The 18,881-nt window shown below is 54.3% G+C and overlaps 2 protein-coding genes across 4 annotated transcripts; one reads left to right on the top strand and one right to left on the bottom strand.

Annotated features, from left to right (window-relative positions):
• Positions 1 to 259: 259 nt before the first annotated feature.
• On the top strand, positions 260 to 4,540 carry BIK (BCL2 interacting killer). 2 transcript variants are annotated; one of them, XM_032261385.1, is made up of 4 exons: positions 260 to 732; positions 2,272 to 2,370; positions 3,378 to 3,504; positions 4,062 to 4,540. In XM_032261385.1, exons 1-4 carry the CDS (start codon positions 575 to 577, stop codon positions 4,146 to 4,148), a joined length of 471 nt encoding a protein of 156 aa, XP_032117276.1. In that variant the 5' UTR covers positions 260 to 574; the 3' UTR covers positions 4,149 to 4,540. The 2 variants fall into 2 exon arrangements, with proteins under 2 accessions (XP_032117276.1, XP_032117274.1); XM_032261383.1 differs by having other exon boundaries at positions 3,378 to 4,540.
• Positions 4,541 to 7,826: 3,286 nt separating this feature from the next.
• On the bottom strand, positions 7,827 to 18,177 carry MCAT (malonyl-CoA-acyl carrier protein transacylase). Of its 2 annotated transcripts, XM_032261386.1 has the most exons (4): positions 17,711 to 18,174; positions 14,634 to 14,721; positions 11,785 to 12,002; positions 7,827 to 8,432 (listed from the first exon to the last, which is right to left on the bottom strand). In XM_032261386.1, the coding sequence occupies exons 1-4, from the start codon at positions 18,131 to 18,133 to the stop codon at positions 7,989 to 7,991; spliced, it is 1,173 nt and encodes a 390-aa protein (XP_032117277.1). In that variant the 5' UTR covers positions 18,134 to 18,174; the 3' UTR covers positions 7,827 to 7,988. The 2 variants fall into 2 exon arrangements, with proteins under 2 accessions (XP_032117277.1, XP_032117278.1); XM_032261387.1 differs by lacking the exon at positions 11,785 to 12,002 and having other exon boundaries at positions 17,711 to 18,177.
• Between the last annotated feature and the right edge of the window lie 704 nt (positions 18,178 to 18,881).

Genomic DNA, 18,881 nt, shown 5'->3' on the forward strand with positions numbered 1-18,881 from the left:
CGCTCTGGGAATTGGGATTGTGATAACGTCTTTCTCATTTTGCTTCTCTCTGCCTTAAGAGAAAGCAGACAGCAAAGAACAGGTGCGGTCTTCTGCTAAGTGGTGCAGACTAGCCTGGCCAACATGGTAAAACTCCATATCTACTGAAAATACAAAAAATTAGCTGGGCGTGGTGGTGCGCATCTGTAGTCCAAGCTACTTAGAAGGCTGAGGCAGAAGAATTGCTTGAACCCAGGAGGCAGAGATTCAAGTGAGCCGAGATGGTGCCACTGTACTCCAGCCTGGTGACAGCAAGAGTCCATCTCAAAAAACAAAAACAAAAACAAAGGATGAAAGTAGGCAAAGGCCCTTATGAATCAAGTCCCGAGATGCTGGGTGACTTGCCCGGAGGCACACAGCCAGCATGTAGCAGGATTCATGCTGTGGAAGCTGGGGTTAGGGGATGTTGACGGTGTTAGCGGATCAAGAGAGAGGGCGAGTAGGGCTATGCAATCCTGGGGGTCATCCTCTGAGTGAGCCCCAGATTGCTCAGTTCTGAGGGGTCCAGTTGTACTCTTTTTGCCCCAGAGGAGAAATGTCTGAAGTAAGACCCCTCTCCAGTGACATCTTGATGGAGACCCTCCTGTGTGAGCAGTTCATGGATCCCCTGACCATGGAGGTTGTCGGTGGTGGGAGTGACCCTGAAGAGGACCTGGACCCTGTGGAGGACCCGTTGGAATGCATGGAGAACAGGTAGGTCCCTGTGGCCTGCCTTAGGCCCCAGCTCTGCCCCATGCCTGGTATTGACTTCAGGGGTGGGCTGGATGAGCAGACCTTCTGAGAGGGAGGGAGTGTCTGCAGATGCCTCCCAGGCAGGGCCCCCGAGGAACATGCCCAGATGTGGGCATGAAGGCTTCTGCCCTAGGAGCAGCTTCACTTTGCTGCCCCCACCCCCACCCCCACCCCCACCCCGCCCCCCTGACACCAGCTCAGATCCATGGACAGCCAGCATGTTCACAGTCCCAAGACAGACCTGCGGTCACTTCCCTGCACCCCACCGCCCCAACACCAGCTCACAGACCCCTGGATAGCCAGCATGTTGACAGTCCCAAGACAGACCTAGGGCCACTGGCTGTCCAAATGGCACAGTGCTGGGGCCTCGCTTGACAGGCCCTTAGCAACCTGCTGAGCACATCAAGGCCTCTCAGAGGTGGCTCTGCTGGCAGAAGGGGGACCAGATCCAGATCAAGAGAGGGTTCTTAGATAAAGCAAGAAAGAATTTTGGCCAGGCTCAGTGGCTCGCACCTGTAATCCCAGCACTTTGGGGAGGCCGAGGTGGACAGATCACCTGAGGTTGGGTTCAAGCAATTCTCCTGCCTCAGCCTCCTGAGTAGCTGGGACTACAGGCACACACCACACCCAGCTAATTTTTGTATTTTTAGTAGAGATGGGGTTTTACCATATTGGCCAGGCTGGTCTCAATCCGCCTGCCTCAGCCTCCTGTGGGATGACAGGCGTGAGCCACTGCACCCGGCCGTGTTTCAGTCTTTGTGTGGGAACGGATGTGGTGAGGCGTAGGTGTGTGTGCCCCCATTCTGAGAGGGGTGGTGCCAGCAGGGCTGGTTTCAGGATTGGGAACTGGGACGCAGGTCTTATAGCCTCACCTCCCACAAAGGAAGGTAAGCTGCAACCCATGTGGGAAGCCAGCGCAGCCATTGTTGGGGGGGGGCACAGTGCTCCCCAGACCTGCCTGTTCCCCTTGTCCACTGTTTCCGCCAAAGCCTGCAGGTGGGCCTGCCCCAGGAAAGTTCTGCATGTTCAGTCATCCCTGGGTGCTCAGGTGGGCTGCCTTGGGAGACTCACCTGTTCACTCGGTTGCCCCAGGCACCAGTGCCCTCTCCCCCTCCCCGCCCGAAGTGGGGCTCGGCCTGTATCACAAGCCCTCTGCCCGCTATGCTAGTGGGTAGACATGGGGCACAAGAGGGCCTAGGACAGGCACCCACTCAGGCTGCTCCCTGCTGTCCCTGGCCAGCCCAGCAGGGATCATTTGAAATGATTTGCACCTCTGGTGTCTGGGTCCCATGGATGGGACCTTGAGGGTGTCTCTGAAGCCAAGTGGGAGCTGGAGGAGGGAGGGAGGGAGGCCCACTCGCCACCTGCCCTGAATCTGACACCATCTCTCACCCTCTGGGCCACTCTCAGCTGCACACAATCCGTTGGCTGGGTGGGTCCAGGTGCATTTGGCCTCCATGGCACAGCCACACCCCTGACTCCTGTGTGTGCTCCCCGCAGTGACGCACTGGCCCTGCAGCTGGCCTGCATCGCGGACCAGATGGATGTGAGCCTTAGGGCCCGGAGGCTGGCCCAGCTCTACGAGGTGGCCATGTACAGGTAACTGGCCTGTGCCCTGCCGGGGCCTCTACACCTGGGAAGAGACTCCAGGTGGTGGGTGGATCCTTGAACGCAGCACAGGGCCCTGGGGAAGTCCTGGCGGGGACGTGCCCCTGGCACTCTAGGGCTGTACTGAAATCCTTTGCTGCTGCCTGCACCTCCCTTGGGAGCCCCCAGCTCCTGTCCCTGGCCCTTGCCACCTGTCCCTGGCATTCCTGGGCAATAGATAAAGCAGAGCCCAGGGCCCTTTTCCCTCCCACCTTCAAGCCCAGATGGTCCATTTCCGCCATGGTCTTTTTTTGTTTGTTTGTTTGTTTGTTTTTTTGAGACGGAGTTTCGCTCTTGTTACCCAGGCTGGAGTGCAATGGCGCGATCTCGGCTCACCGCAACCTCCACCTCCTGGGTTCAGGCAATTCTCCTGCCTCAGCCTCCTGAGTAGCTGGGATTACAGGCACGCACCACCATGCCCAGCTAATTTTTTGTATTTTTTTTTAGTAGAGACGGGGTTTCACCATGTTGACCAGGATGGTCTTGATCTCTTGACCTCATGATCCACCCACCTTGGCCTCCCAAAGTGCTGGGATTACAGGCTTGAGCCACCCCACCTAGCCTCCGCCATGGTCTTAAAAGGAGCTGCTACATGAGCTCGCATCCTAGACCCTGGGGGGCTGGGGCTCTCAGCTGGTCTCGGGGGGTAGAACGGTGGGTAGTGACTTGCCAGGACCCTGTAGAATGGGGGTTTATTTTCCATGTGGCCAGCTCCGGAAGACAGGGCCAGTGGGCTGGCGGGCAGCTGGGGGAGGAAGCAGGAAATCGGAATGAATTTGACCACCAACAGCCCCTGCAGAGCAGCCCCTGTGGGTGGAGGCGCCCGGGGAAAGGGCCCAGGTGGCTGTGGGTGGGAGGGCGCAGGCCCCCTGCTCCTTACACCTGTGATGATGTCATCTAAGTATGGGCTGTCGTTACCTGTTCTGTGGTAACAGCTTTACCCCCAATCCCCTCTGTAGCCCGGGTCTCGCTGTCACCCTTGACCAGACCGACATCAGGGATGTTCTCGGCGGTATCGTGGACGTTTTCGCTAACTTCCAGGAGGACGTAGTGAGGCTCTGGAGATCCCTGAGCTCCGGGTCCTGGGTAAGAGCCTTGAGATTTCTGTACGTGACTTGCACTGTGGCCAGAGAGGACTGTCAGAGCTGCTCCTCAGGGCGCCGCAGTCCCCTCTGCTCCCTGTCATCTTCTGTGCCCCATTTCCACATCTGCCTGGTCCCATGGGCTTTTGGGTTTGAGACTCCTGGTTGTGAGTGCACAGACCAGTGCAGGGTCCTGTTCTCCCTCTGCCCCGAGAGGCTTCACCGGCTCCTGGCCTGAGCAGGTGCCTCCGTGAGCAGCCTTCCTAGCAGCCTGGTCCCATGCTGCCCACTCCCCACCACCAGGGCAGCTGACCACCCTCACCTGTGTCCACCAGGTGTCTTTGCCTGTGTCCCGCAGACTGGCAGCCCCAGGCCACACTGGCCTTTAGGGCGATGTCCTCAGGGCCACTTTCCCCGTCTCCTGAACTCCTTCTCTGGAACCCTCCGGCTCCTTCCCAGTCCCCACCTCCCTGGGCTTCCCCGTGGCACTCCGCTGTCACCCGTTGGGCCTCATTGCTGGGGCCTGCTCCGAGCCCTGAATCTTCGGCTTTGCTCCTGCAGGTGTCCCGCAAACAGGCAGTGCTGCTGGCACTCCTGGCGCTGCTGCTGGCGACGTTCAGCGGGGGTCTGCACCTGCTGCTCAAGTGAGGCCCCCATGGCTCAGGGCGGGGCTGGCCCCGCCCCTGCGACCACTGCCCTGGCACTGCCCTGGAGGTGGCGGCCTACTGGTGTTGTCTTTTTAACTGTTTTCTTATGATCCCTTTTTATATTTAAACTCTGAGATAGTGCTGGGACACTGCTGAGGGTTCATACTCAGGTTTTTTTTGCCTCCAGTTTTTTAAGAGATGAATTCCTATGGCTCCGAGCTTGTTACCGGTTAACTATGGCCTGTGCCCAGGAAGAGCCATTCACTCCTGTCCCTGCCCACAGGCAGGCAGCAGGGGGAGTGCTGGTCACACCCCTGTGTGATGCAATGCCCAGAATCCACTGGAATAGATTCTGAGGAGCAGGAGTGCGCAATAAAATGTTGGTTTCCAGCAGTCTCTGGTCCTCTCTAGGGGTTGGCACACCAGTGCGGGCTTCTTCTTGGCCCAGAGAGGGTGCACAGTGTTGGTGGGGAGGGCAGGGCCTGGTACTTCTAATGAGGCTCTTCCCTGCACCCGGGGACCGCAAATGCTGTCTTGGTTTGGCCCGATGGTTTGCCTTCTCTCTTATCCTGGTCTGTGGCCTGAAATCTACTGTTGGGGATTTTAGGTCCTCGTTAGGCGATACCTGTCTCCCCCTGCACATACTTCCTGCCAAAGGGATGCAGGCCTGGCTCCCTTACAGGGAGGGATGGTGGGAAGGCTGGTGCAAGACAAGGGGCACCAGGTGCAGGAGGGCAGCCCCCTTCTTCGTGCACTTGGTACCTGCCCTGGGCCTTGGCCTTGTGCCATTTCTGGACCCCACCAGGCCTCCCTCCCGGGACATGGGCTCTGTCTGCCCTCCACCCTAAATGTCAAAGCTGGGCTGGGCCGGCCACCATCCTGCAGCCTCATCTTCCCAGCCAGGCCCTTTCTGTTCCCTGCCTATCCCCAGAGCTAGTCCAGGAGATGCAGGTGTTCCACATCCCAGGTAGGCTGGGCAGACCCTGCGTCCTGCTCCGGTGTCCTCCGGCCCTCCAGACCAAAGGGCAGCCTCACTAGGCCTCCTTAGTTTTCTGTTTCTCTCCCCCAAGTTCTGGCCCTTGGCAGCCTTTTTTTTTTTTTTTCCTTTTTTTAAAGATGGGGTTTCACCATATTGGTCAGGCTGGTCTCGAACTCCTGACCTCAGGTGATCCGCCTACCTCAGCCTCCCAAAGTGCTGGGATTACAGGCTTGAGCCACCACGCCCGGCTTTTTTTTTTAAGACCACACTGCAGGTGGTCTTGGACATTCCACCCAGCCATGGACCCTTTTCCACCCCTGATCAGCCCACTGACCAAAGGCCATCAGAAACACATGCAGTGAAAACGGTGGGCTTAGGAGCTTCTGCAGACGAGCCGTGGGGCCGAGCTGTGGCCTAAGGGTGGCCTTGTCATATGCTGCCTACACTCTGGGTGTGGGGTGTTCTCTGCCCACCTCTATATCTGCTGCTTCACCCAGGTCTCCTAGACCCACACTCAGGCTTTCCACCTCCCACCTGCCCCTGAGCCCATACCACCATCTGGCAGTGCCTACTGGTGAGCAGAGGTGCAAGAGGGTCTGCTCACCTCTACACCACCCTTTCCTCGAATCTGGGGTTCTCCTGACAAAGGAGAGGCTGATCACTGGTCCATTTTATATTTTTGTAGAGATGGGATCTCACTATCCTGGGGAGGGGGGGGGCCCCGATGCCACACAGGCCTAGAGAAGCAGGCAAGGTTCTCCTAGGACATGAGGCCCAGAGATGTGGTGGCAGAGTCAGTTTTCATCAAGGGCTGGGCCAGTGTGCTGGGACCAAAGCCACCCATTGGCACTTTCTTAAAGGGGCAGGAACCTGCCAAGTTCCCACCAAGGAACAAGATGTAGGACTCTGCGTGGCTCACCCCAGGACTCTGGGCTCTGACTCCGACTCCCCTTGTCTGCCCATGCCTGCCGCTCTGTAGGGATTGTGCAAAGGAGCAGGGGTAGAGTCGCTGGGACCGCTGCCTGCCCTCACCTGTGGGCTACCTATGGGGCAGCCCCTGCCCTACAGGTGATACTGACAGCTTTCCGGAGTCTTTGGTAGAGCAGCACCATATGCCCTCTGCTGTCTCTTCCCCCTTCCTGGTCTTGGATCTGCTAGTACCAGCCCAGGACACGGGCAGTGCCCAGAGAGCAAGCGGTAAGGCCTGCTGTTCCCGGCTCCTCGGAAAGCAGACCCCCTCCCTTATTGGGATTTTGTTCCTCAGAGCTGAACATGACCCTACAACGCCATCCTGCCCGCAGCATTGCCAGAGAACCTGGACGTGGAGAGTCTGGGTCTCCCGAGGCTGCCACTGCTTGAAGCTCTCAGGGAAAGGGCTTCAAACAGGCTCAGTTAAAATAAGCATTTCTTTGTGCAATAAACATTTGAGACCTAGTTCTTTCCAAAGAACCATCCTGCTTCAAGGGACATGCATGCAGTCTGCAGTGGGAATCGGTGTATCTGCTTTTGCTGGTGTTTAACCCAGGGCTTCATGGAGACAGGCAGGGTGTTTGGGGGTCACAGAGTCACAATGCCTGGAAGTGCTGCTGGCCTGTAATGGCCCAGCACCAGGACAGCTGGCCAACAATGGATGGTCGCACAGAACGAAACGGTTCTGCCCAAAGGCCAGCAGGGCGCTTCGGAGAAATGCCACAGAACTAACAGTGAGAAACCCTATAACTTTTGAGACAAGAATCTTGCTCTGTCACCCAAGCTGGAGTGCAGGGGCGTGATCTTGGTTGACTGCAACCTTTGCTTCCTGGGTTCATGCAATTCCCCTACCTCAGCCTCCCGAGTAGCTGGGACTACAGGTGCCTGCCACCGTGCCTGACTAATTTCTATATATTTAGAAGAGATGGGGTTTCATATTGGCCAGGCTGGTCTCAAAAACTCCTGACCTTGTGATCCACCTGCCTTGTCCTCCCAAAGTGCTGGCATTACAGGCATGAGCCACCGTGCCCAGCCACAAATGGTCACATTTATTTAAGAGTTGATTCGCAATGTTTTCCCACTATCTGAATAATGAACCACCGCCCAAGCAGCTTGGAATGTGTCATATTTGAGATTCATACAGGAGCTGCTCCGTCCAAGGACGGGGCATGGAGCCGGGGGTCAGGTCCGAGGCAGGTATGTGCTGTGCTCCCTCCGGCACCCGCAGACCTGCAGTGACCATAGTCCTATGGTCCCACCCCAGGACCAGAGCCTCAGCTGCCCTCCCTTCCTGGCACTCCCCACACCCTGCACCTCTCAAGGACCCTTTACCAGAACAGCCCACTCACACTCTGGCACACAGCAGGCACTCTATGTATGTCTTGGGTATGTCAGCAAATGTGGGACTGTCTTCCAGCTGTCAAGAGAGGGGGTGAACAACACTGCCAAGGCCAATTGGGTTCTAAAACCTAGATTTGTGACAAAGGAGCCCTGGGGGGTGCTGGAGGGGCTCCCCTGGCACTGGCCGGACATAAGTCCTCACCAGCATGTTCCCAGTACCTGCAGGGCAGGGCAAGGCAGGGCAGGGGCTGGCATGAGGCTGCAGCACCCTACCCTCCCTGTCCTGCTGAGTTGGCACACCCACCCATGGTGCAGGGCTGGCAGCCCTGTGGCATCCTTCCCAACATCCAAAGATTTTTTCCAAGGGGGAGAAATGGACTGGGTCATGTAAAGAAATACTCACTTAGGGCTTTTTATGTGGCCTTCAAAACACGTTGCAAACAATCCCTTTCACTTGGAAGAGGAGCCGTTAGGAAGGGAGGGTGTGGTGGGCACAGCTCATAGCCTCTTCTCAGGAGGGCACAGGGGTTCATCCGTTTGAGCCCCCCATGGTCATCTTGGGGACTCCTCAGGGTCTGGGTTCACGTGTTCGAGGGTCTGCAGCACGTCCACGGGGCTGTAGGACTTCCAGGCCTGCAAGTTACAGCTCTTCAGGATGGCTCCCAGCTGCTGCCCGGGGCCTACTTCGAAAGTTTTGGGGAACTCGCTGCCCTTTTTCCTTTCGTATATGGCGTGCATCGTCTGCTCCCACTTCACTGGGGAGACCACCTGCTGGGCCAGCAGCTTCCGGATGTGCGTGGGATGCACGTATCTGTGCCCGTGGACGTTGGAGTAGACGGGAACCAGAGGCTTCTTAACGTCGATTGCCTTTAAAACTTGCGTCAGGGGCTCTACGGCTGGCTCCATCAGGCGGGTGTGGAAGGCGCCGCTCACCGGCAGCATCCTGGTGCGTCTGAAATGATACTTGGAGGAATTCTTCCGGAGAAACTGCAGCGCCTGGGGAAAGAAGGAGGTTTCAGCTGCACAAATCTTGGGGAAGAAACACACTGGCAGAAGTCTCCACTGGTGCTCTCCTGGCCCTGTGAATCTAACACACTTATCGCTCACGGCTGTACTTGGATTTAATCCTACAAACCCTGAGCGGGGACCTTAACCCACTTTTAGTTCCCGTTAAAATTACTTGTACAGCCAGTGTCCCAGAAATCTACCTTTGGGGATCTGACCAAACTGGGAAGGTGACCACAAGAGACCCACAGCTGTTAAACACGGAAGTGTGACCTGTCTGTCCCAGCACCATCCCCAGGCACTTCACTTAACTTGAATCTCTTCTGTCCCATTCCTAAAATAAAGCACAGTTCCATCTACTTCCCAACGTTGCCGGGAAGAGCAGACACCATAAGGCATGTGACAGTGTCTGATAAAGGAAAAGCACTAAGAAGTGTTAGTGCTCAGTGAGAATTCTATCACACCTTTCAGAATTTTTGACAAGCCTGTTTGCTTTTTATTCCGTAATCTTCAAAATAAAAATTCAGAAGGTAAATTCAAGCCCCCATTTCATAATGCAGGGTCTGGGTTGTTGTCACCTTTATCTGGGGTTTCTCTAGAGAAGGAAAGAGCTCTCTTGTTGATGCCAAAAACCTTCTAATGGGCTTCTGAGCTCAGAGGGGCCTTGGGCTAGCCACTAGCTCCAAACCCGTGCATCAGTTAGCAAACAACAGAATTTGCAAAGGTCTTTAAAACAGAAGATACTCTTAATTTCTACTTTTTTTTTTCTTTTTGAGAGCGAGCTCTGTCACCCAGGCTGGAGTGCAAAGGTGTGATCTTGGCTCACTGCAACCTCTGCCTCCCATGTTCAAGCAATTCTCCTGCCTCAGTCTCCCCAGTAGCTAGGACTAAGTGTGCAGCACCACTCCCGGCTAAATTTTAGTAGAGATGGGGTTTCACCATGTTGACAGGCTGGTCTTGAACTCCTGGCCTCAAGTGATCCACCCACTTTAGTCTGTTCCCTAGAGGCTGCTCCCATAGCTTGAGTCCTGGGCTAAAAGCACTCAGCAGAACCCAGCCTGGTGAGCACAGACTAGGAATAGGACCTGCACTTCTGTGCTGTGACCTCTGAGGTGTGGGCTGCTTGTCACTGCGGCAAAACCTGGCTCCTGCTGACTGGCCCGTGCTTCCCTTCCACCATCACCGTCGATGCAGCTCCATCCCACTGAGGGCTGCACCGCAGGAGCTGGGAGCCTTTGGTCTGGGCCTTCTGGACTCTGCAGACCAAGCCCTTCCCTCCACACCCAGACTGTCTGAGTGACTGGCAGGTATGGGGATGGCTACTCCGTGGCACTTCTTGGGGCTTTCCATGTAAGATCTCTGGACTCTGGCTCAACAGTGAGCCCTCTCAAGTCCCAGGTTAGGGCCACAGGGGTCAAGGTCACCACTGCAGGGGCCAGCAGTCTCCACTGCAGTGGCTGGACCTTAGCCCAGGCACAGTGGCTCACGACTACAATCCCATGGTGAAACCCCATCTCTACTAAAAATACAAAAAATTAGCTGGGCGTGGTGGTGCACAGCTGTAGTTCCAGCTACTTGGGAGGCTGAGGCAGGAGAATCACTTGAACCCAGGAGGTGGAGGTTAGTGAGCTGAGATCGTGCCTCTGCACTCCAGCCTGGAAGACAAAGTAAGACCCTGTCTCAAAAAAAAGAAAGTGCCAAAAGGACAAGCCTGGCAGTTGTCACCCAGACTGGTTGCACTTGTGTGGGAACCTGTTAGGGAGACTCCTGCCCTGACTGCGAGGTCCTTCCTGAGCTTCCTTCCAAGGGCTTCCTTCCAAGACTGCTAAAGGGAATGCGTAGCCAGCTCCAAGACTGAGCTGGGGCCACTGTACCTGACCTGCCCACCATCTCAGAACAGTCCCGAGGCTCCTGCCGGCTCTCACTGCTTCAGAGGAGGCAGACGAGGATGGCTGGCATTGGGTGAGTCCTCAAAGGGGAAGAGGAGCCAGGCATGGTCAAGCGGCAGAAACAGACTCTGGAGTGAGAGACTCAGGATCCAGTTCTGCCTCTACCATCTCCAAGCACTCTCCCCTCTCCGCCTCAGCACCCTTGTGTGGAAAATGTGAGAAGGGGGCCGGGCGCGGTGGCTCAAGCCTGTAATCCCAGCACTTTGGGAGGCCGAGGCGGGTGGATCACGAGGTCAAGAGATCGAGACCAACCTGGTCAACATAGTGAAACCCCGTCTCTACTAAAAATACAAAAAATTAGCTGGGCATGGTGGTGCGTGCCTGTAATCCCAGCTACTCAGGAGGCTAAGGCAGGAGAATTGCCTGAACCCAGGAAGCGGAGGTTGCAGTGAGCCGAGATTGCGCCATTGCACTCCAGCCTGGGTAACATGAGTGAAACTCCGTCTCAAAAAAAAAAAAAAAAAAAAGGAAAATGTGAGAAGAATGCGTTCCTTGGCCAGGTGCGGTGGCTCATGCCTGTCATCCCAGCTACTCGGGAGGCTGAGGCAGAGAAGTGATGAAACCCAGGAGGCGGAGGTTGCAGTGACGCTGTACTCCAGCAGCCTGGGTGACAGAGCAAGACTCTGTCTCAAAAAAACAAAAGAAATAAATATCTGACCCGGACAGCAGCCCCTCATACGGGTTCCAATCTGCACACACTCAGCATTCCCCAAGCCAGGCACTCAGTACCCACTGCTCTTTCCCTAGGGGCTCCTGCTGCTCTGCTCACGATGCCCCCTGCTGGCGAATGCGTGCTCATCCTCCAGCTGCTGCCTCCTCGGTTGCTCCTAGGCCAGACCCTCCCCTGCACTCCTCGGCCTGGAGTCATACGTTCATAGGGGCTCTTCCTTCGATGACAGGAACCCTGGCTAATCAGTCTGGGCGTCCCCAATGCTTGATAAATGTTTGGGGAAGTAGCAAATGGAAGGAAAGACGGTGGAAAGGAAATGAACACCAGTGTAAAAACAGACACCTAAAAAAAGCTGGGCAGGCAGAGCGATCCGGCAGAAAACAGCTCTCTTTTCTCTAAGGAAGCAACCAGATCAGAGGCTCTTCAGAAGCCCAGAATGTACTACAGGGAGGCACTGGAGATCACCTGGCCCTGCCCCTTGACTTAGACATGGGCTGGCTGGTTTGTTCCAGACCCCGACCTACACATGGTGGAGTGGGGCAGCATTCTGGGTCCTGCCTGCTTTGCAGCACTCGCTCCACCTCACTGCTCTGGCCCCAGAATACTTCCTAAAGACCAGGCTGGACAGAGCACCTGCCATACTGCCGGGTCTCACCGCTGTGGAGCAGTTCCAACCCTCCGTACTGGACTGGGGTCTATAAAGGTGGCTCCCATCAACACCCACCTCCAGGTGTCCTGAAATCACCCTGCAATCTGGAAAGAGGTAGTTGGACACGTCACAAACAGGGTTCTCTATGCCTAAAGACTTGCAGTGTTCCCGGGCTTCCAAACACGCGAGGTTGAACTTGGACTGAGGCTGGCCGAGGACAGACAGCATCCCACTGGGGACAGCATCTGAAGCTTCCTGCATGGCCTCAGCTCGGATTTTCACTGCATACAAACCTGTCCAGAGAAGCACATTTGGAAAAATGAGGGTACAGAATGAAGGCGAAAAGGCCAGGCCTGAAAAACAAAGCCCAACCTCCACTCACAATTCTGTACATCTCTACCGACCACACAAGCGTTCATCACCAAAAGCACACTGCTGTACTTGGCACAATACAAACGAACCCAAGGAGCTTCCTGCCGTAAAGCTGGTTTGGTGTAGGATGGCGGTGCTCAGTGGTGTCCAGGGATGTTTTCTGGTTGTTTCGACTAAAAGTGCCACTGACGTCTAGTGGGTAGAAGCCAGGGAGGATGTCCAACACACTGCAATGCACAGGACAGCCTCCTTTTCCCCCCACAAAACAAATGACCTGGCCCAACAGCAACATTATTTAAAAAAAAAAAAAAAATTGTGCCACTATTGAGAAACTCTGGTGAAAGGGAAAGAGGCACAGAGTGGGAACCACGTTGCCTTAGCCAAGTCACAACCTCCCTGAGGTTCCGTTGTTTTTTTTTTTTTTTTGAGACAGAGTCTCGCTCTGACGCCCAGGCTGGAGTGCGGTGGCGTGATCTCGGCTCACTGCAACCTCTGCCTCCTGTGTTCAAGCGATTCTCTGGCTTCAGCCTCCCAAGGAGCTGGGACTACAGGCGCCTAGTGGTGAGCTACGACTGCAGAGCAAGATACTGTTTCAAAATTAAAACCCACAAAATTGTAAATATGCTATAATTCCACACTTTTTTCTTTTTGAGACAGAGTTTGACTCTGTTGCCCGGGCTAGAGTGCAGTGGCGTGATCTTGGCTCACTGCAACCTCTGCCGCCTTGCAGGTTCAAGTGATTCTTGTGCCTCAGCCTCCTGAGTAGCTAAGATTACAGGCGCCCACCTGCCACTATGCCCGGGTAATTTTTGTATGTTTAATAGAGATGGGGTTTCACCATGTTGGCCACGCTGGTCTCAAACTCCTGCCTTAGGTGATCTGCCCACCTCGGCCTCCCAAAGTGCTGGGCTGGGATAAAAGGCGTGAGCCACCACACCAGGCCTAATTCTGCACGTTATGCACATGTAAGATGATACATGTAATAAAACTGTTTCATAAAATGTGAAAGTATGAAACTTTCCTTAATAATGATATAATGGGCCAGGTGTGCTGGCTCACGCCTGTAATCCCAGCACTTTGGGGGGCCGAGGCGGGTAGATGACGAGGTCAAGAGATTGGGACCATCCTGGTCAACAAGGTGAAACCCCGTCTCTACTAAAAATACAAAAATCAGCTGGGCATGGTGGCGCGTGCCTGTAGTCCCAGCTACTCAGGAGGCTGAGGCAGGAGAATTGCTTGAACCCAGGAGGCGGAGGTTGCAGTGAGCCGAGACCGCGCCATTGCACTCCAGCCTGGGTAACAAGAGCGAAACTCTGTCTCAAAATAAATAAATAAATAAAATAAGGATATAATGCTTTAAAAAAAAAAAAAAAAAAAAAGCACTTCGGTGAAATTCACTTAAAATAAAATTAACCACTTTAATGTGCAGAATTCAGTGGTATTTGGCGTATTCATAATGTTGTGCAACCGCCAACTCTGTCTAGTTTCAAACACTCCACGTCCACTATGGAGGCACTCTCCACTCCTCCCTCTCCAGTCCCAGTAACCTGGTGTTTCTACACCAGATTCTTTTTTCATTTTACACAGGGTCTCGCTGTGTCACCCATGCTGCAGTGCAGTGGCACAAACACAGCTCATTGCAGCCTCAGACTCGGGCTCAAGTGATCTTCCGACCTCAGCCTCCTGAGTAGCTGGAGTTATAGGCGCATGCCGCCAGGCCCAGCTAATTTTTTGGGTGTGTAACAGGGTCTCACTCTGCTGCCCAGGCTGGAATGCAGTGGCAGGATCACAGCTCACTGCAGCCTTGACCTCCTGGGTTCAGGTAATCCTCCCACCTCATGCTCCTAAGTAGTTAAACTGGGACTACAGCTGCAAACCACCATGCCTGGCTGATTTTTGTATTTTTGATAGAGATGGGGTTTTTACCATGTTGCCCAGGCTGGTCTCAAACTCCTAGGCTCAAGCATCCATCTGCCTCTGCCTCTGCCTCTGCCTCTCAAAGTGCTGGGATTACAGGTGTGAACCACTGCACCCAACCTGATTTTTGTTTTTTGTGGGGGACAGAGATGAGGGTCTCACTAGGTGGCCCAAGATGGTGTGGAACTCCTGGCCTCAAGTGATCCTCCTGCCTTGGCCTCCCAAAGCACTGGGATTACAGACATGAGCCATGGTTCCCGGGCAGCAAAATTCTTAAGAAGTAAAACTAACATAGCTCCAGATCAAATACTTATTTACTCTTTAATTCAATAAAAATTTATTGAGCATGTACTATCCATGGCAGGTGCTGCAGGTAGGCGAGTGCACAGGATAGGGGGTCAGAGTCCAGCAAGCAGATTTCATGAGATGACAAAAATAAGGGAAATCCTTAATGAATTATTCAGGCTTAAAATGGAATCACAGTGAAGTCCTGTCCTCATGAGCCAATGTCATCCCTATCCATGTGCTCCCTTCCCAACACCCGAGTGGGTCCAGTACCATTTTTGGCAGTGTCCCTCACCCCTAAAGTGCCTGAGACCACACCACCATACAAAACCAAACGCCTTTCTGTGTACCTTCAGAAAACTCCATGGCTCCAGCAAAGACTAGGGCTGCAAATTCTCCCACACTGAATCCAGCAGCAGCAACACAGTTCTCAATCACCTGTGGTGACAGACACAGAATGTGAGGCCTCATTCTCCTGGGGAGCCCAGTTCCAAGGCTCTGCACCTGACTGCTGCCAGAGTGTTCAGCATCTCAGTGAGCCAGGTTCTACGGGCTTGGTGCACCAGCCGGAAGTAGCTGGGACACACAGAAGTGACCCTGACTATCACTGAGTCCTGCCCTTTATTTAGAAGGAGTTTCCTGGTAAGTTACAGCCCAGTCAACTCCGCCCATGGTCACACTGACACCAACCCAGGGCTCTGGATTTCTTTGCCGTGGCCCTACAGCAGGCTCTTGGGCCATATGGTTGTGCAGAAGTTAAGAGCATGACTTTTTTTTTTTTACTGAGATGGAGTTTTGCTTGTTGCCCAGGCTGGAGTGCAGCAGTACCATCTCAGCTCACTGCAACCTCCGCCTCCTGGGTTCAAGCAATTCTCCTGCCTCAGCATCTGAGGTAGCTGGGATTACAGGCATCTACTACCACGCCTGGCTAATTTTTGTACTTTTTGTAGAGGCTGGGTTTCACCATGTTCGCCAGGCTGCTCTCAAACTCCTGACCTCTAGCGATCCACCCACCTTGGCCTCCCGGAGTGCTGGGATTACAGGCGTGACCCACCTCGCCTGGTCAAAAGTCTCTGACTTTTGAGTCAGAGACTAGATTTCTTAGCTGGGGAGAGCTCCCTAATCCCTCTGGACTTTTTATCTCATCTGTGAAATGAGGAAAGAACAGGGCCTAAGGGCTGCTGGGAAAATTATGTGAATACAATATCTATAAAGTGCTTAGCATAGACCTGGCCCAGGGTAAGCAGTGAATGAATATTATTATGACCATTCAACAGAACCACTTAACTAATTCATTTTATTTTTTTTGAGACAGAGTCTCACACTGACAAACAGCCTGGAGTGCAGTGGCGTGATAGCTCACTGCAACCTCCACTTTCCTGGTTCAAGCAATTTCCCTGCCTCAGCCTCCGAGCAGCTGGGATTCCAGGCACTTGCCACCACGCCCAGCTTTTTCTGTTTGTTTGTTTGTTTGTATTTTTAGTAGAGATGAGTTAGCCAGACTGGTCTCGAACTCCTGCCCTCAGGCAATCCACCCACCTCCCAAAGTGCTGGGATGACAGGTTTGACCCATCATGCCTGGCCAACTAATTCTTTTTAGTATCTGAGTCTATATTCCTCAACCATCAAATAACAGTATTAACCTCACTAGGTGGTTGTGGAGGTGAAATAGGGTAAAGGATCTCAAGGGCTAAACATTTACCGCCTTATTAAATATTGTTTGTTTTTTTTCCTGAGACGGAGTTTCGCTCTTGTTACCCAGGCTGGAGTGCAATGGCGCGATCTCGGCTCACCGCAACCTCCGCCTCCCGGGTTCAGGCAATTCTCCTGCCTCAGCCTCCTGAGTAGCTGGGATCACAGGCACGCGCCACCATGCCCAGCTAATTTTTTTGTATTTTTAGTAGAGACGGGGTTTCACCATGTTGAGCAGGATGGTCCCGATCTCTTGACCTCGTGATCCACCCACCTCGGCCTCCCAAAGTGCTGGGATTACAGGCATGAGCCACCGCGCCCAGCTGTCTTATTAATAGCGATCAATCCACCACCTTCGAGTGAAGTGACATTCTCAAGTCATCTCAATGTTCCTTCATTCATGCTGGTGTAGTGACTCACGCCTGGAATCCCAGCACTTTGGGAGGCCGAGGCAGATGAACCTGGGAGATGGAGGCTGCAGCCCACATCACACCACTGCACTCCAGCCTAGGCAACAAGAGCGAGACTCCATCTCAAAAAAAAAAAAAAAAGAATGACGTTAGGCTGTTGTGGTGGCTCCCACATGTCATGTAATCCCAGCATTTTGGGAGGCTGAGGCAGGCAGATCACTTGAGGTCAGGAGTTTGAGACCAGCCTGGGCAACATGGAGAAACCCTGGCTCTACTGAAAATACAAAATTCGGCCAGAATTCGGCCAGGCATGGTGGCTCATGCCTGTAATCCCAACACTTTGGGAGGCTGAGGCAGGCGGATCACCTGAGGCTGGGAGTTCAAGAGCAGCCTGATCAACATGGCGAAACCCTGTCTCTACTAAAAATACAAAAATTGCCGGGTGTGGTGGCTCACACCTGTAATCCCAGCACTTTGGGAGGCTGAGGCGGGCAGATTACCTGAGGTCAGGAGTTCGAGACCAGCCTGACCAATATGGTGAAACCCCGTCCTTAAAAAAAAATAAAAATAAAAATAAAAAAATTAGCCAGGCGTAGTGGCAGGCACCTGTAATCCCAGCTATTTGGGAGGCTGAGGCAAGAGAATCGCTTGAACCCAAGAGGCGGAGGTTGCAGTGAGGGGAGACTGAGCCATTGCACTCCAACCTGGGTGACAGAGTGAGACTGTCTCAAACAAAACAAAAAAAAAAATTCGCTGGGCATGTGGCCCACACCTGTAAGCTCAGCTACTCAGGAGGCTGAGGCACGATTATCACTTGGGCCCAGGAGGCAGAGTCTGCAGTGAGCCGAGAAGACTGTGCCACTGCACTCCAGCCTGGGTGACACAGCAAAACTCCCATCTCAAAAAAAAAAAAAAAAAAAAAGAAAAAAAATGAATCCTTTAAAAATCATTTATTAATTCATTCAATGATTTAAAATCATTTAAAACCACAAACTGGCCCTCCACTCCCACATCCCGTTTACCTACTCTATTTCTTTCTTCAACACGTACCATCTTTTATATAGCATCTAATTTACCTAGTTACTGCATTTAGTGCTTATTATGTATCCCTAAGATGTAACCTCCCCTAGGGCAGGGATCGTTGTTTTGCTCACGGCGCCTCGAACACTGCCTGGCATAAATGGGAACTCTATAAAACTCAAACGAATGAGTGAGAAGTGGGAGCCTCCCGCACTGGCAGGCGGAAGCCCCCGGCGGGTCCAACCTGGTGGTTGGCTCAGGCAGAGCCCACCTTCCCCCTCCTGCCACGGGGGCTCGGGCCTCACCGAGGGCTGCAGGTGATGTAGTTTCTCGACCGCTGCCAGAGATGCCACGAAGATCGCGGGCTGGCAGTGCACAGTGCGGTCCAAGTCCTCCTGCGGCCCCTGAAGGCTCAGCTCCAGCAGGTCGTAGCCCAGCACGCGGTGGGCGGCGGCGTAGAGTTCGCGGACGCGCGGGTAGCTGAGCAGACCGCGGCCCATGCCCACCACCTGGCTGCCCTGGCCCGGGAAGAGCAGCACCGAGTACTGGCCCGACATTCGGCGCTCAGTCGCCGCCGAGGGCGCCTCCTCTTCAGCCCCTGCCGCATCTCGCAGCAGCTCCGCTACACCCTGGGCGCCGGGCGGAGGCACTGGGAAGCTGGAGGCGCCGCGGCAGCAGCTAGGGCCCAAGCCCCGGGCCCACGCAGCTCGCACGAACCGGACGCTCATGGTCAGACACCAGCCCGCGCGCGTTACCGTGGCGACCGAGGCCCGACTGCGCCGGCGCGGCGCGGCGCGGCGCGGCCGGCGTGGTCCCTGACGCATTTCTTGCCGGGGCACCCGGGGCACCGGGAGCGGAAAGAAAGGTTCCGCAGGGGTGGTTCCGCCCCCGGCTCGGAGGGCCTTCAGGCTGCGCTCTGGGGACCTGGAGGGACCCATGTGTTTACTTAAACATCGACAGCCAAGAACGGAGCACGATGCCACACCACAATGGGTCTTCAACATATATTTATGGAATACATAACGCAACGCAATGTACTATTTATGCTTTCCACCTGGCACAGGAAGAGCACTTGAAACCTCCACTTTTTTTTTTTTTTTTTTGACGGGGTCTCACTCTTGTCGCCCCGGCTGGAATGCAGTGGTTGCTCGGCTCACTGCAACCACTGCCTCCGAGGTTCAAGCGATTCTCCTGCCTCAGCCTCTCGAGTAGCTGGGATTACAGGCGCCCGCCACCACGCCTAGCTAATTTTTGTATTTTTAGTGGAGATGGGTTTCACCTTGTTGGCCAGACTGGTTTTGAACTCTTGACCTCAGGTTTTCCACCTGCCCTCGGCCTCCCAAAGTGCTGGGATTACAGGCGTGAGCCACAGTGCCCGGCCGGAAGCCACATTTCTTGCCTATGTTTCTCTGAACGGCAGGAGTTGGTGTGGCCAATCCAATCATCAGTTGCCAGCTCCCAACTATGCAAGATTAC

Source organism: Sapajus apella, unplaced genomic scaffold (assembly GCF_009761245.1).
Source record: "Sapajus apella isolate SASKATOON/1434 unplaced genomic scaffold, GSC_monkey_1.0 scaffold123, whole genome shotgun sequence".
NCBI classification, from domain to species: domain Eukaryota; kingdom Metazoa; phylum Chordata; class Mammalia; order Primates; family Cebidae; genus Sapajus; species Sapajus apella.